Source organism: Rhinopithecus roxellana, chromosome 13, assembly GCF_007565055.1.
Source record: "Rhinopithecus roxellana isolate Shanxi Qingling chromosome 13, ASM756505v1, whole genome shotgun sequence".
Classification (NCBI taxonomy): Eukaryota; Metazoa; Chordata; class Mammalia; order Primates; family Cercopithecidae; genus Rhinopithecus; species Rhinopithecus roxellana.
Window position 1 is genome coordinate 107,636,437 of NC_044561.1, and position 16,154 is coordinate 107,652,590.

A 16,154-nucleotide genomic window follows, 5' to 3' on the forward strand; every position below is an offset into this window, starting at 1 on the left:
GAACAAAGATCAGGTTCCAAAAGTAAACTTAAGAAGCTCTGGGAGAGGCCGGGCGCGGTGGCTCAAGCCTGTAATCCCAGCACTTTGAGAGGCCAAGGCGGGCGGATCATGAGGTCAGGAGATCGAGACCATCCTGGCTAACATGGTGAAACCCCGTCTCTACTAAAAAATACAAAAAACTAGCCGGGCGAGGTGGCGGGCGCCTGTAGTCCCAGCTACTCAGGAGGCTGAGCCAGGAGAATGGCGTAAACCCGGGAGGCGGAGCTTGCAGTGAGCTGAGATCCGGCCACTGCACTCCAGCCCTGGCCAGAGCGAGACTCCGTCTCAAAAAAAACAAAAAAAAAAAGGAAGCTCTGGGAGGAGAACCGGGGTCCTTTGGGGTGTCTGGGAGCTGCCTCACGCATGCCAGATGCGTCCTTCCTCTACAATTGCCCTGGGGACCCAGGGTTATTGCGGATCCAAGAACACAGCCTGATGATGCCTCCTGAGGATCCAGGATGGGGAGCAGCCCCCCTCAGGAGTATGGGGAGGGTCACTGTGGCAAGGGCTTCTCCAAAGTCAAGGCCCCTGGTGCCATGACCTGGGACACATAGTCAAGAGCACGGTTATCAGCAATAAAGATTATTAATAAAAGGCAGACGAAGTCAGGAGGTCAGCAGCTTTACGGGCTTATCAGGAGGCCTGCCCTGCCTCTGGAAGCCAGCGACAGAGAGGGATGCCCCTGACCCAGCCAGCCGGAGAAAGGGATGGGGTGAACACGAAGGTCTGAGCTGGGTTTGGGTGCAGGCTGGGCTGTAGACCGCGAAGGCGGCCCGGCCGGGACTTCTTTCCAGTCCTCGGCGACCTCTTCGAATTCTCTGCTATCTCTGGGGAGCCTCGGGTGGGAGGGGGTGTAAGAGACGCAGGGACGTGGGGAGAGGAGACAAGGCAAGCAAGAACCACAGGGGACGGCGGACAGACGGGCGGCATCCTCCAGAAGACGCCGTCAGTACCAGGAAGTGCAGGCGATGAGGAAGCGCACGTCGTCCAGCGGCCCCCACGGGCTGGGCTCGGGCTCGGGCTGAGGCCGGGGCTGTTCCGGGCCCTCCGGCGCCGCAGGCTGGGGCTGGGGCTGAGCAGGCTCCGGGGCGCCGCGGCCGCCGCTTACCTGAGCCCCCATGGTCTGCAAGAAGATAAGCCCTTTAGGTCTGGGTCGCCGGCACCACCCCCGCTAGGGCCCCGCCCCAGCCCTGCCCTCACCTCGCGCGGCCACACCCGCTGGTCTACCGGAACCCACCTCAGCGTCGGGAGGAGCTGGCGCCGTGACGCCACCGCGCGCCGACTTCGCCCTCAGTGCGTTTGAGCGCAAAAGAGGTACTCGACCCCTGGCTCCGGGGCGGGACTCCGCGAACGTCCCCGGCCAATCCCGCCCTAGCGCCTCTAGGCCCCGCCCCGCGCAAGGGGACGGACTGCTTCCCAGAAGCCTCCAAGGCGCCCAGGCCGGGAGGACGCTGGGAAGCCGCCGCCCCGCCCCAGGCCCACCCAGACAAGGACCTGCAACCTCCATCCACTTTAGTCAAAGACTGCCCAGAAGCCAGATGCCCCAGAGCTCTTACGGGGGGCTCACCTCGCTCAGGGGAAAATCGGAACAGACTGCCTTTCAAGGCCAGAGAAGATCAGGGCAGAAGTCGGGTGAAAACTGTGAGAACTAGATCGGGCGCGGTGGCTCATGCCTGTAATCCCAACACTTTGGGAGGCCGAGGCGGTGGGTCACTTTGAGCCCAGGAGTATCAGACCAGCCTGGGCAATATAGTGAGACTTCGTTTTTACAAAAAAAACAAAAAACAAAAAAAAACAAAAACCAAGGCGGGAGGATCGCTTGAGCCATCATTGCATCACAACACTCCTGAGTGACAGGCGGAGACTGCCTCAAAAAGAAAAAAGGAGAACTGTAGTGGAGAGAGTTTCTTGCCCCGGGATGAAGTCTCCCATCCTGATGATGGTGGAGAAGGGAATGGTGTGTGTGGAGGTAGTGAACTAGATTGGGTATGTGTTGTGTCTATCCCACCCTATCTTCCCAGAATGCTGGAACAACTGGAGTGTATGGGGATTGTACACAGGCTGAGGGCCCCAAACATCACATTCAGAATGGCCCAGAGGGAACTGCACTTTAATGGGGTGGCACAGGACAGCAGAACCCTCAGCCAGCAGCCACAGGGCCTGCCAGCCAGCACAACAGAGCAGGTTTCTGCAGTAATGATAGATCCAGGAGATAAGCACAGGTGGAAAAGGGTTGGGTGCCCAGGCACTCAGTCCCAGTGAGCTCTCTGCCACCTCCCTGCCAGCATCCGGTGCAGATTGGGCGGAGTGCAAAGAAGGTGCCATAGTCCAGAGCCAGGAGCCCATGGAACAACTTGGAAGGTGACTCAGGTGAGGCTGAAGAGAAAGGAAAGCTCACGGTTAGTAGTTGTTTCACAGAACCCACCTCACTCTCAAGGTGCCTGCCTCAGCCCTCACCCCCAGACCAGCTCTGAAAAGCTGCTCAAGCAGCTACTGCTTTAGTATCCTAGCCCTGAAAAGCCACAAAGACGAGGATTAGCAGTTGCTCAACATGTTTTGAAAATATGTTTTGAAAATCATGGTGAATTGAAAAAAAAAAATGTGCTGGCTCTATCTGCTCAGTGGTATGCAGATATGCTCTCACACTTGAGAAGCTATCAGAACAAACTGGTAGGCTCTCATTCTAGATGACATCTTTTCCCCATACTCTCAAAATGCAAGTTAACCCCCAACCCTGAGCAGAAGGAAGGAGAGACCCCAGGTACCTGTCAATGAGGGAATCCCGCATGCTGGTGGCAATGGTGCTAGGCTGGGCTTCATTCAGCTTGAAGACACTCTCCACCACTGACAGCTCTGTGCTGGTTGTGTCCAGGCCACAGAAGGCACACCAGTCATTCACCACCATCCCAGCAGCAATCACCTCACTGCCTCGGTTCACAGTCCCCGCCTGCCAAGGGATGGGCTCAGTGTGAGTCACGGCACCAAAGTCTCTCCCTCCTCAATGAGGACTCTCCCCAAACCCTGCTCCTCCCTGACCTGCAGCCCCAGTCTCAAAAACTGCGGCAGGTAGTGACCCAGACTCCCAAACACTGGGCGAAAGGATCTGCCTCAGCAGGAGACAGGGTTCAGAGGACAGGTTACCACATGGGGGGATGCTTACCACAAGGGGGACCTGAAGAAGAGAGGACAGTTCATCCTGGTCTTCGATTGAAGTCTTGGGATGCACCAGCCCTCCCTGATTGCTGAAGACACAGTAGCTTCCTACTAGCACCTGGTCGGCCACTGTCTGTCTGAAGACTTCCACCTTGAGCACATCTGCCAGAATTTCTTCTGTCTCCTATCAATCAAAGGCATTGTGTTCAGGGCCCACTTACAGCCCCAGAACCAGGGTTCTCCATGCCCAGAAGCACCCGGGCCTTGGCTCCCTGAGCCCCTCATTTCTCCTATGTACCTCATATGAAAGCCTCACCCAGAGAAAGGAGGAAGTACAGCTTAGGGCAGAGTCAAAGCCAGCTGTGAAGCCCCTAAAATTCATGCATGCCCTGAACAGCTGGAGGCTGGTCTCGATGTCACTGTTTTCCCCTCTCACCCACACTCAAAAGTTCAACAGTCGATCACCTATCCTGGCTCAGGCTGCAGGACTGAATGGTTCAATCCTGAAGGATTCATACCCTCCCCAGCTTCTTTCTGACACTTGGTAAGGCCTCTGTTATCACTATTCCAATGAATACCTGAAACTCAAGGGCCCATACAGAAAAACCACAGGAGACCCCTAATTCTTGACTGTTAGGAAAGAACAGTGGCTAAACACTGACAGGGATGGCCCTGTGACTCTTGGGTCAAGTGGGGCTGCCTTACCCTGTCCAAGTCTGGGTGGACCAAGGCCACATAGTCATTGCAGGTGGTGACATTGCCCAAAGCTGAGAGCCGCTCCTCCACCCGCCGAATCTGCACTGTGTCTGGGAGGCTGTTGCGAATGTGTTGCAGCTCCTGGTCAGTGGTATTGTTGGGCACCAGGAGACCGTGCCTGTTCCCTGGAGAAAGCCAAATTAGAGGGTGAGACAAAGGTGAACCATGAATACACAAGATTCCTGCTGAGCCCTAGCGGCTGAGGATACCACCCAGCCCAGCCCAATCAGCTTTCCCAGGAAAGCTTTAGGCCCAGAACCCAGCCCTCCAACCCACTGATCTGGACAACACCCAGGGCAGGCCAGAGACCACCCAGGAATCTCAATAAATCCCGCCTACTTCACCATCATCAACTGGAGGGGAGTTGAACTAACAGGAAGAGCTCCTGGCATTACTTGTATATTTTGCTACTTAAAAACTGAGCTAATGCTACACACATAGCAGAATGGCTAGATTATTATTATTTTTTTGAGACAGTCTCACTCTGTCACCCAGGCTGGAGTACAGTGGTGCGATCTCGGCTCAATGCAATTTCCGCATCCTGGGTTCAGGTGATTCTCTTGCTTCAGCTCCCTGAATAGGTGGAATTACAAGTGCACGCCACCACACCTGGCTAATTTTTTGTGTTTTTGTAGAGATGAGGTTTCACTAGGTTAGCCAGGCTGGTCTCAAACTCCTAACCTCAGGTGATCCGCCCACCTCGACCTCCCAAAGTGCTAGGATTACAGATGTGAGCCACCGACCCCAACCAGAATGACTAAAATTTTTACAAGTCATCAATTCCAAGTGTTGACAAAGATATATGGAGCAACTGAACTCTCATACTGAGACAGGAGTGTAAGTTGGTCAACCACTTCAGATAATTATCTGGCATCACCTGCAACTACTACTAAATAGTCACATAACCTGTAACTCTGCCATGCCACTCTTAGGTATAATATACCCAGTAGAAATATGTACATGCGTTCACTAAAAAAACATAGCAGCACTCTTTTTTTTTTTTTTTTTGAGATGGAATCTCGCTCTGCACCCACGCTGGAGTGCCGTGGTGCGATCTTGGCTCACTGCAAGTTCCGCCTCCCAGGTTCACGTCATTCTCCTGCCTCAGCCTCCCGAGTAGCTAGGACTACAGGCACCCGCCACCACACCCGGCTAATTTTTTTGTATTTTTAGTAGAGACAGGGTTTCACTGTGTTAGCCAGGATGGTCTCAATCTCCTGACCTCATGATCCACTAGCCTCGGCCTCCCAAAGTGTTGGGATTACAGGCGTGAGCCACTGCGCCCGGCCAGTAGCACTATTCCTAATAGACCAAAGTGAAAGCTGCCCAAATGCATTGTCAATGGAACGGATGAATACGCTGTGATATACTTACACAAAACACACCACACAGCAACAAGAATGAACAATCTACAAATACACGCCAATGAATTTGTGAATTCCAGGTCACTCCCATCATAAAATACACAAGGACTAAGCTAAAATCTCCCTTGTTGTCAGAACTTGCTTCAAGTCCTATGGGCATGGTTAGAGATCAGAGTACTTTAACTGAATAGGAAAAAACTTTGAGGTCACTAGGCTTAAATTTTTTTTTTTTTTTTTTTTTTTTTTGGAGACAGAGTTTCGCTCGTATTGCCCGGCTGAAATGCAATGGCACAATCTCGGCTCACCACAACCTGCACCTCCTGAGTTCAAGCAATTCTCCCGCCTCAGCCTCCCAAGTAGCTGGGATTACAGGTATGCACCACCACACCCAGCTATTTTTTGTATTTTTAGTAGAGATGGGGTTTCTCCATGTTGGTCAGGTTGGTCTCAAACTGCTGACCTCAGGTGATCCACCTGCCTCGGCCTCCCAAACGGCCTTAAGATTTTTAAAAATTAAAGTAAAAGTAAAAAAAAATAAACAGACTTCTAAAAGTGACCTCAATGAACAGAATTAAGAAACAATGGGCAGCAGTAATGGAAGACAGATCCAGCTTAAAGAAAGGACCAGCTGGGCGTGGTGGCGCATGCCTGTAATCCCAGCACTTTGGGAGGCCGAGGTGGGAGGATCACCTGAGGTCAGGAGTTCAAGACCAGCCTGGCCAACATGGTGAAACTCCATCTCTACTAAAAACACAAAAATATTAGCCAGGTGCGGTGGGGTGCGCCTGTAATCCCAGCTACTTAGGAGGCTGAGGCAGGAGAATCATTTGAACGGAGTGTTGCAGTGAGCCAAGATCGTGCCATTGCACTCCAGCCCGGGCAACAAGAGTGAAAACCCCGTCTCAAAAAAATAATAATAAAAAGAGAGGACCAATGACCAGAATTAACAGTGCTGACAGGTAGGAAGGTAGGGTAGAGATGTGGTAAAGGGAATTTAAGATTTCAACAAAACTGAGCAGGATGACCGCAAATCTTAGCTAATCTTTAGAGAGACAGAAATGAATGCTTAGAAAGAGAAAGCACCTTGCTCACAGTCAGTAACAGGAAGAGATGAGATAGTAATCCTCGGCTGGGTACAGTGGCTCTCGCCTGTAATCCCTACACTTTAAGAGACCAAGGTAAGAAGATCACTTGAGTCCAGGAGGTCAAGGCCAGGCTGGGCAACACAGGGAGGCCGCGTCTCTACTAAAAACGTAAAAAATTAGCCAGGTGTGGTAGCACGTGCCTGTGGCCCTAGCTACTTGGTAGGCTGAGTTGGGAGCATCACTTGAGCCTAGATCTTGACACTGCACTCCAGCCTGGGCGAGAAAGAGCAAAAATCTTGTCTCAAAAAAAAAAAAAAGATAAAAATCCTCCTCCACACTTCCACACTAAGAACTAGGTGTGGAATTTAGTGAGTCACTTAGGACAAGTCTCAGCTTCCTCATCAGTCAAGCTAGGCCAGTAATTCCTACCTTTCAGTGTCTTTGTGAAGAAGAATGAGAACAGGAGTGAAAGCACTTTACGTTGTTATTACTGTTATCCAGCAGCCTTTGCTAGAAGGTTGCCCCCCCATCTCCTGACACTTGGCCTGAGAGATTCTATAGTGCCCAGAGATAACAGAGGATACCCTGGGAATCCCTAGGTCACTCCGAGTTCCCTCCGGGGGTGTAATTAATGGTGCTTGGAGACCACTCCCTCCCTTGGCGTCCTCCACATGCCTTACCCACACACATGCGCCCGATGATGCGGCAGCCGGCGATAGACGCGTGCACCACGGGGATGGTATCGGAGAGCTCGCCCTCGAACACACTGTAGGGACATGGACTCGGTGGTCGCGGGACAGAGGGGCCGGCACCCTCACCCTGCCGGAGCTCTTGACTCCTGCGCACCCCTCCCCGCCACCGCGAGCCCTGGGGCTCCCGCCGCACCTGTAGAAGTTCTCTGAACCTCCAATCGCCACCAGACAGTAGGTGTTGGTGAGCTTGGCAAAGCAGCCGATCTCACAGTTGTTCTCGAACGACGCTCGGACCGCCATGAGGCCTGGGGCGGCGGAGCCGGGAGTTCAAGGCCAGCGGATCGTTTCCCAAGTATCCCGGCCTCTGCCCCTCAGGCCCCGCCGCGACCCCGCCCCTCTCGGCCTCCCGGCCCCTTCGCCCTCGGGTCCCGCCCACTGGGCCCCCACCAGACCCTCTGGCCCTGAATCCTCCGGTCCCACCCCTCCCGACCCAGGACCGGAGCTGACCGTCCCAGACTCCCTCACACCAGCTCACCAACTACCCACAAGCTCCGCACGCGACGACTGTACCTTGGACTCCCTAAAAAGGTTTCCGTTTCCACTTCCGCCCAGGGAGACTTCCGGGAGAGCCTGGCGCGCCCCGCCACGCATCCAGCCCCTCTACCTCCGGCCTCCGCGGGACTCTATGGTCGCGAGAGGTCTGGGCGCGACCCCGCCTGGCCCCACCCCCAGCCTGCTCGCGCTCATTCATTCATTATTCACTCAGAAGCTTTTTAGGAGCTGTCATCGACCTAGACCTCTGGCTGGTCGGATGTGAGGCATGAGGGACAGGAGGGGCCAGGAGTGTCTCGCAGAAGAAGGGTTGATGATGGCGGTATAGATCGAAATGAAGCCGGAGGAAGGGCAGGTTTGGGGAAAGTGATGAGTCCAGCTATGCCTTGAGGGACAGAAGTCCGTGTCTGGAATCCAGCAGGGGAGTGGAGAGCTGAGGAATGAGATGAGGGGCTGAAGACTAGAAGAGACTACACATGGAGAGAGTTCCAGGAGGGAGAAGTGCGGCGAGACCGAGGCTGGAGAAGGAGTTGCAGCCAAAGAGGGAAAGGCAGCCAAGCTACAGGTGCTGGAGAGAGGGGAGGACTGAGGAAGAAGGGGCTCAGGAAAAGGCTGGAAAGGGGTCCAGGGTGGGCAAGGATGTGGATGCTGGTTGGCTTCCACGATGTGCCTCTCGCACCGGCTCTGTCACTCACTCAATAGCCAACTTCTGTCCCCGGGATAGTGATGGGGGCCAAGGGCCCTGCTGCACACTTGGACAGGATGAGCTTGGCCCATATTTTGTAGAATCTGCAAAAGCCCAGGTTCTCTCAGAATGTCACAGTGGTAGCTTGGAGCCCCTGGACTCCCCCAATTCCTCCTTAGGCATTCACCCTCCTCCAGGGGGCTCCCCATAATTGGCCTGAATGGTGCCCTTCCCATTCCCCTAACGTGCCCCTCCCATAACTCCTCAAAGTTCAGGATACACCAGGCACTGTGAGTTTATAATAAAGTCTGCCTTTATTGATGTGTATCATGTTTACTGTCCCGGCCAAGTGGTGAGTTCAGGAAAATGGCCCACAACCTGTCACAGCCTGTACTTCAAGAGACACTCAGCAAGATGATGACGACGATGATGATGATGATGATGATGATGGTGTGTGTGTGTGTGTGTGTGTGTGTGTCCGGGTATCCACATACTCTGCTCCTCCTCCCTCGTTCACCTCAGATCCACTCAGTCCTCTCTAGGGCATCTCTTCACCTGATTCCCTCTACCAAAAATTTTTCTAACTCTCTCCTCCCTCTGTCCAAAACCTCCGCATCCTTCAAGGCCTGGCTCAAAGGCCACCTCCATCTCCTCTAAGAAACTTTTCTGACTACTCCACCTTCTCTATGACTCTCTGCCCTTTGTTTTCTAACACCCTCTGTCACTGGTTAACCTTTAACTTGTTATGGCTCTGGCCCCTTCTCCAGCAGCTTGTGCATTTTATCTCTGTCCCCAGGTCTGAGTCGACCCACCTGTCAGCTCTATGGTATGCCCAGCACAGGGCTGGAAACACAGCCTAGATTCAAGAATATACTGGTCAGTGTGTGTGTGTGTGTGTGTGTGTGTGTGTGTGTGTGTGTGTGTACACAAAAATCTTGAGCCCAGAGAGTGTGTCTGACCTAGGCTTCTAGACACCTCCCTTCCCCAGTCTGGGACCTGAGCAAGTCCAGAGTCTCGGTGGACAGAGGAGGGGCCTGCCCTTGCCAGTGCACCCCCACGCTAGTCCTTTGGCTAGGACTCAAAGCGGCTTCGGAGCTGCTTGAACTTGGACTTGTTGTACTTAGTGATGAGGTCCAGTTTGCTGTGACCCAGGGTCAGCCGTTTCTCATCCCTGACCAGGTCACTGTTACCACCGTTGAGATGGCCACCCTTGGGAGCCCCAGGCTCGGGTGCCTGCCTGGCACCTTGCAACTGATGATACTTGGTGATGAGGTCCAGCTTGCTGTGGCCCAGGGTTAGCCGTTTCTCATCCCCAGACCCCACTCCAGTCGTGCGAGCAGGGCTTGGTATTGGAAGACCATTGGGCCCAGGCCCCTCACCCCGGAATGGGCCGAACTTTGTGATGAGGTCCAGCTGGCTGTGTCCCAGGGTCTGCCGCCGCTCATCTGGACCCTGTCTGGCAGGTCTGACTGAGGAGCTGGTTTCAAGGGGCACTCTGGAGCCCTGGGCCTTGGGGTACTGCACCAGGAGGTCTGATTGGCCATGGCTATGGTTTAGGGACATCCTCCTGTCCTCCAGGGCCCGATCACCAGGTTGGAGGGAGCCTAACTCAGGGGCACCCCCAGTACCCAGGGCTCGGGACAGAAGACCCAGCTGGCTGTTGGCCTGGCTTGGGGACAGCCTCCTGTCCTCTGGGGCCTGCTCACCAGGCCGAAGGGGGCTTGAGTTGGGGGTAACCCCAGAGTCAGGGTCTCTCACTTCTCGGGCTCTGGGGAAGGGGACAAGGAGATCCAGCTGGCCAGGGCTCTGACTTGGAGATGCCTTCTTCTCCTTCTCCTCCACTGTCTCCAGGGCTGTGCCAGGTACCCATCGACCCCGCAGGGGGCTGGGCTCTTGGCTTCCTGGGAGCCCATTCTCTGGGAACCGGGACATAGCTGGGACACCCCAGTGGAACTGGAGGAGGGGCCGGGAGCGAGGAAGCAGAGGGGACCCCACTGCCAAGGTCAAGGGGCTGGCAGTATTATGGTTGAGGGCAGGGGAGGACTGGGACCACGGGTATGCCCCTAGCTTGCCCAGGTTGGCCCTATAGAGCCCAGGAGGGGAGCCATGGTTAGGGTCTGACAGTTGGCGATGCAGGGAGGGCTGGCCATGGGCCTCATGGCGGGCGGGACCCAGGGACGAGGACCCCATGCCCATGTCACTGCAATCACCACCTCCTGGTAGAGCGAGGCAGGAGGAGAGACCCGTAAGTGGTGACCGCTTGATGCTGCTGAGGCTGGTGCTGGAGGGCAGGGACGATGTGGGGCTTGGGATGCCAGGCCTGAAGGCTAGGGCCACGGGGGGAGGACGCAGTGCCCGGGGAGACAGCGGGTTCTCACCGCTGCAGAAGCCTTCCACAGGCCGCGACTCGGCGTACAGACAGCGGAACTCCCGGTCAAAGTCTTCCACGATGCGGCCCCTGAGCTGCAGCACCATGCTAGTGTGGGCCTGGTTGCAAAGCCAGGTGAAGCTAGGGGCAGAGGGACAGGGGGGTCAGGAGGCAAAGTGCAGGACCCTGGGTGTTGGCAGGAGTCACAGCCAGAGGCGCATACCTGATCCAGCACGCTGGACCCAAACCCCACCACCACGAGGGCTCATAGCAAGGGGCAGAGCTCTGACTCCAGAGTCTGTGCTTGCCCTAGCCCTGCTTAGTGAGCCTGGGCACACGGCTGCCCTCAGGGCCCCAACTTCCCCATCTGTAAAATGGACTTGGGGGAGGTTCCCTGAAGTCACTCCAGTTCCAATGTGCAATAGTCATTTTCTATGCCAAGAGTATTAAAGTCATCATTCCCTTAGAGTGAGCTCCTCCAGGGCCGACCTGCCCCCAACACCCTCCCCTGAGCCTGGCATGATGCCTGGCACATGGCAGGTGCTCAGTCTGTGTCCGAAGGGATGGACGAGTGGAGGGAAGCTCAGAGCTGCCAGCCAGTGGTGCAGTCCCAGGCCCCCCTCGCCTCCTCGTGCCTGCTCACCTGTAGCTGCCCGCCACCACCTGCTCACAGTCGATGAGGACGAACTTCTCCAGGGCCTGCCCCGTGAAGCGGCGGCCAGCCTTGCTGCAATATGTGTCCCCACACGTGCTCCGCACACGCATGTTCTAGGTGTAAGTAGGTTGGGGGTGACCTTGAGAGAGTAAGGCTCAAGCCATGTCTCTGCCCCATGGGGTCTCCAACCCCAGATAGCTAAGGGAACCTACCCCCAACTCCCACTGCCCCCCCAGTGCTGAGTGGCCACCCACTGGCTCCCCCGCCCTCCCTGACTCCCCATCTGCACCCCTGGTTACTGCCCCTGGTCCTCACTGACCGGCAGGTGCCCCCCATTGAGGTCCATCTTGTAACACATCTCCAGGAAGTGCCTCAGGTGCTCCTGGGCCAGGAGCAGGTACACAGGGACACCACGCCGGCTCGAGGCCTCCATGAGGTCACACAGAAGCTCCATGTCAGTGAATATGTCCATCACCACAGCCACTACCTGGGTAGGGGGAAGCGCATGAAAGCTCAGCACTGCCCAGGGTACTCCCCACATCCAGCCAAGCCTGGGGCAGGAACCCGGGCCCCAGGAAAAGAGCACTGGACTGAAAATCAGGAGGCCAGAGCCTTCAAGAGCAAGTGAATAGGAAGGGCTCTTAGCAGTGACCTAGCCCAGGGCTTCTTAACTTGGGCACAGGGAGATTTGACTGTCTTCTTTTTTTTAAGAGTCAGTGTCTGTCTCACTCTGTCACCCAGGCTGGAGTGCAGTGGCATGATCATAGCTCTCTTCTGCCTAGAACTCCCAGGCTCAAGCAATCCTCCCAACTCAGCCTCCCAAGTAGCTGGTATTATAGGCATGTGCCACTATGCCTGGCTAATTATTTTTTTTTTTTTTTTTTGAGACAGCATCTCACTCTGTTGCCCAGGCTTGAGTGCAGTGGTGCAATCTTGGCTCACTGCAACCTCTGCCTTCTGGGTTCAAGTGATTCTCATGCCTTAGCCTCTCAAGTAGCTGGAATTTCAGGCACTTGCCACCATGCCCAGCTAATTTTCTGTACTTTTAGTAGAGACGGGGTTTCACTATGTTGGCCAGGCTGCTCTTGAACTCCTGACCTCAGGTGATCTGCCTGCCTCAGCCTCCCAAAGTGCTGTAATTACAGGCATGAGCCACTGTGCCTGTCCCTGGCTAATTTTTTTTTTTTTTTTTTTTTGAGACGGAGTCTCGCACTCTCACCTGTGCAGTGGCACGATCTCGGCTCCTGGGTTCAAGTGATTATCCTGCCTCAGCCTTCCAAGTAGCTGGGATTACAGGGCCTGCCACCACGCCCAGCTAATTTTTTGTTTTTTTTGTTTTTTTTTTTTTTGAGACGGAGTCTTGCTCTGTCGCCCGGGCTGGAGTGCAGTGGCCGGATCTCAGCTCACGCCATTCTCCTGCCTCAGCCTCCGGAGTAGCTGGGACTACAGGCGCCCACCACCTCGCCCAGCTAGTTTTTTGTATTTTTAGTAGAGACGGGGTTTCATCGTGTTAGCCAGGATGGTCTCGATCTCCTGACCTCGTGATCCACCCGTCTCAGCCTCCCAAAGTGCTGGGATTACAGGCTTGAGCCACCGCGCCCAGCCAATTTTTTGTATTTTTAGTAGAGAGGGGTTTTCACGATGTTGGCCAGGCTGATCTCAAACTCCTGACCTTGTGATCTGCCCGCCTTGGCCACCCAAAGTGCTGGAATTACAGGCATGAGCCACCGCGCCTGGCCGCTAATTCTTTTTTTTATTCCAATTTTTTGTAGAGATGTGGGGCTCACTATGTTGCCCAAGCTAGTCTTGAACTCCTGGCCTCAAGCGGTCCTCCCACCTCAGCCTCCCAAAGCACTGGGATTACAGTAAAATCCGAGCCCAGATTTGACTGTCTTGAACCCCTAGCTGTTTGAAAGCATTTGTGTGCATCTTTAGGTTCACCGAGTGTTTATCTGTCATCAGATTCTCAAAGATGACTGTGGATTGACTGTGCTAGTCCAACACCCCCTCTGCACTGATCCCCAGATGGGACAGCAGTGACAAGCAGAACCCAGGCCCCAATTTCCAGGCAAGCTCCTTGCACTCCCCCCACTAACTCCAGCCCAGCTCTGCCCCAGGGACTGTCTGTCTGAGGCTCCCTTCTCCAGGGTCAGAGCTACAAGCCACTTACTGGGGTCTTCACTGCCCTTTCCCAGCCCTGCCTCAGTTTCCCTGTGAAGCCACAGAGGTCTGGTGTGACCCCTTACACTGCAGACTCCCTTATTTGCACCCATGCCAAATGGATCCAAGTTTTCTGCTCAGTTGAGGGCTGGGCTGGGGCTTGTGCCTCCATCCCATATAAAGGGCTGCCTCAAAGAGGCCCCTGAAATCCTCCTGGCACCTCCCAGCCCCCAGCTGGCCTTTCTTCCCATGGCATATATCTGCTATGAGAATCTCTTCTCCCAGGCAGGGCCGAGAGGCAGGCGTTACAGAGCATAGCACTCCAGCTCTGGAGTCAGAAAGAACTGGGTTCAAACCTGGACTCTACTACTTCCTGGTGACACAGCTTTGGGTGAGTAGCCTCACCTCTGGAAACCTCAACTTCCTCAGCTGTTAAATGGAGATAATGATAGCCATGTCTCAGAGCTACAGGGAATTAAATGTAAAAATGCTCAAGACATTACAGAGCTCTATAAACATTGGGCTGCAGGGCAACACAGCATTTCCCAAGGTCACTAGGAGTCATGACAGCCCAGTACATGAGCCTGGCTCCCGGCCCAGGACAGAGGGGTCTAAATGGGGGCTGAGAAAGTGAGGCGCTGGAGGATGCCCTAGTTCACAGCACAGGCCTGGCCAGAGTGGGGGACAAGGACAGGCAGGAAAGATCAAAGAGGCAGGGGTGAGGATGACGCCAGCGGCCGCCTCACTAATAGCCCCATTCCCGATGCCAATCAGGCCTGGCCGTCCCCTGCCTGGGGCACAGGCAGGCTTGCCAGGGAGGCTCTGGAAGTACCGGTGGGATCCCAGTATCCTGGCTTCCCATCTCTGCAGCAGGAACCTAACTCTACCTCAAACCCAGCCAGGGGTCATCTTGTCCGTTCCCCTAGAGTAGGAGGCCAGGGCTTCAGAAGTGAAGCTGTGCTTGTGTGTGGCCAGAGCCTTTCTGGGTGCTGACCACCCCTATCTACCCTCCCAATTCTCTTTCTCCTGAGGTCCTGCTCCCCATCACTGAGCCCAGCAGCCTCCTCTCCTCTTTCCTCCTTGGTTCCAAAGCCCAGCCCTCGAGGACATGCCAAAGAGGCCCACACGCCGGCCCCCTCCCCTGCTTCAGGCCCAGCTGCAGATGTGGTGCAGGAGGGTGGGGGGCAACTGGGGACCTGAGCCAGCAAGGAAGGCTGGACTGCTCCCCAGGACCTAAGTCAGAGAGCCCCTGTGTCCCCGAGCCCTGAACTCTATGTCACCATATGGAACTCGCTGGGCAAGTCCCAAGCCCCTCTCTGGCTTCAGTTTCTTCTTCTGTAAGTTAAGGAAGTGACTCAGATGCTCTCCAAGGTTGGAGTTCTTAGTGTGGGGATCATAAAACTTTTTGAGACTCTGATAAGGCAGTGGAGCATCTTCCAAGGTAAAGATGCAGCGAGGACTCCTCCCTCCAACCTGCACCACTTGGTGTGCATTTCAGAGGGTTGTGGAGTCCCTGATGCCCATGCCCTCTTCTATGCTCATCCATACTATTCCTGGGGACTAAGCATTGCCAAGGTAAATATGGGATGCCCCCCTTCTAGGAGTTTGCAATCTAATAGTGCCAGAGGTGCTGGTCCTCATTCTGCCCCTAAGTCACTGCGTCGCCTTGGGCTGGTCCCTTCCCTCTCTGGGCCTCAGTTTCCTCCTCTGTGAGCTGAGCGATGGAGAGATGAGGCCCTTACCGTGCGGGCCTGGCTGAAGAGGAAGCGCAGCAGGTCCTTGATGTTCTTGGCCTTGTCCCTCTGGAAGTGGACCACGGCCTGGGTGGGGCTGAAGCCCGTGGCCTGTGGCACCTCGGGCCAGCCCAGGTCCAGGTCCGGGGGGTCTATGTCAGAGGCCATAGGGAAGTAAGTGCCTGAGGTGACTTCGGAGAGCAGACTGAGGCGGTCTGGCCCCGAGGCCTCCTGCCCCTGGGCCTCGCTGAGCTCAGGGCCCCCACGCACATGGCTGGTCATGTAGTCCACATCCAGGGCGCTCAGGAAGGGCAGCTCCCGCTCCTCGGAGATGACCCGCAGGTAGGCAGCCTCACCCCGCTCCAGGAGGGCGTCGGCCGCCAGCCGGGCCGCCTCACTGTGCCGCAGCACCAGCGGTGAGCTCTCCCGCCACCACGGCCGCTTCAGCTCCTCCACCCGGCCCCGCAGGGGTCCCGCCATGCCCTGGGCTCCCAGGCTCCCAGGCCCCGGGCTTCCGAGCATGCCTGCCCAGCGGCTGCCTCACCCGCCGGCAGGGCCCATGGCCCGCACGCTGGGCTGGCTGCAGCAGGAAGAGGAGACCGGCAAAACCACCTCCTGCCCGCCCGCTCGCTGTGTGTGTGGCGGGCCCCCAAACTGTTGCCACCCTAAATCAGAGCCACGCTCCGCCCTATTGCCCCTGGCCTCTGGAACCTGTCAGGCCAGCCCCACCTGTCTGCCTGTGTTGGGACTCGCCTGCCCAGGGAAGCGGCAGTGCCAGGCTCTCGGTGCACACTCCTGCCTCCCTCTATTCCTCCCCAGCAATGCCGCCCCATCCCTACCAGGCTCCGAGCAAGTCTCCAAATACTGACTTCCTGGGACCCACAGAGGTTGAATTATAGCCAAGAGGGGCCC

General features: G+C 55.7%; 3 protein-coding genes across 7 annotated transcripts; all 3 read right to left on the minus strand.

The window, feature by feature from the left end:
* Positions 1–605: 605 nt before the first annotated feature.
* On the minus strand, positions 606–1,424 carry MMP24OS (MMP24 opposite strand). Of its 2 annotated transcripts, none has more exons than XM_030914907.1 (2): positions 1,277–1,424; positions 606–1,162 (listed from the first exon to the last, which is right to left on the minus strand). In XM_030914907.1, the coding sequence occupies exon 2, from the start codon at positions 1,157–1,159 to the stop codon at positions 986–988; it is 174 nt and encodes a 57-aa protein (XP_030770767.1). In that variant the 5' UTR covers positions 1,160–1,162; positions 1,277–1,424; the 3' UTR covers positions 606–985. The 2 variants fall into 2 exon arrangements, with proteins under 2 accessions (XP_030770767.1, XP_010384891.2); XM_010386589.2 differs by having other exon boundaries at positions 1,240–1,397.
* A 704-nt stretch (positions 1,425–2,128) lies between these two features.
* Positions 2,129–7,880, minus strand: EIF6 (eukaryotic translation initiation factor 6). Of its 4 annotated transcripts, none has more exons than XM_010386533.2 (7): positions 7,660–7,880; positions 7,283–7,394; positions 7,078–7,163; positions 3,898–4,073; positions 3,200–3,376; positions 2,805–2,986; positions 2,129–2,415 (listed from the first exon to the last, which is right to left on the minus strand). In XM_010386533.2, the coding sequence occupies exons 2-7, from the start codon at positions 7,387–7,389 to the stop codon at positions 2,406–2,408; spliced, it is 738 nt and encodes a 245-aa protein (XP_010384835.1). In that variant the 5' UTR covers positions 7,390–7,394; positions 7,660–7,880; the 3' UTR covers positions 2,129–2,405. The 4 variants fall into 4 exon arrangements, with proteins under 4 accessions (XP_010384835.1, XP_010384832.1, XP_030770766.1 ...); XM_010386530.2 differs by having other exon boundaries at positions 7,625–7,880; XM_030914906.1 differs by lacking the exon at positions 7,660–7,880 and adding an exon at positions 7,636–7,653.
* Positions 7,881–8,626: 746 nt separating this feature from the next.
* Positions 8,627–15,885, minus strand: FAM83C (family with sequence similarity 83 member C). Its single transcript, XM_010386534.2, has 4 exons — positions 15,252–15,885; positions 11,669–11,836; positions 11,338–11,462; positions 8,627–10,835 (listed from the first exon to the last, which is right to left on the minus strand). The coding sequence occupies exons 1-4, from the start codon at positions 15,762–15,764 to the stop codon at positions 9,398–9,400; spliced, it is 2,244 nt and encodes a 747-aa protein (XP_010384836.1). The 5' UTR covers positions 15,765–15,885; the 3' UTR covers positions 8,627–9,397.
* Positions 15,886–16,154: the final 269 nt, after the last annotated feature.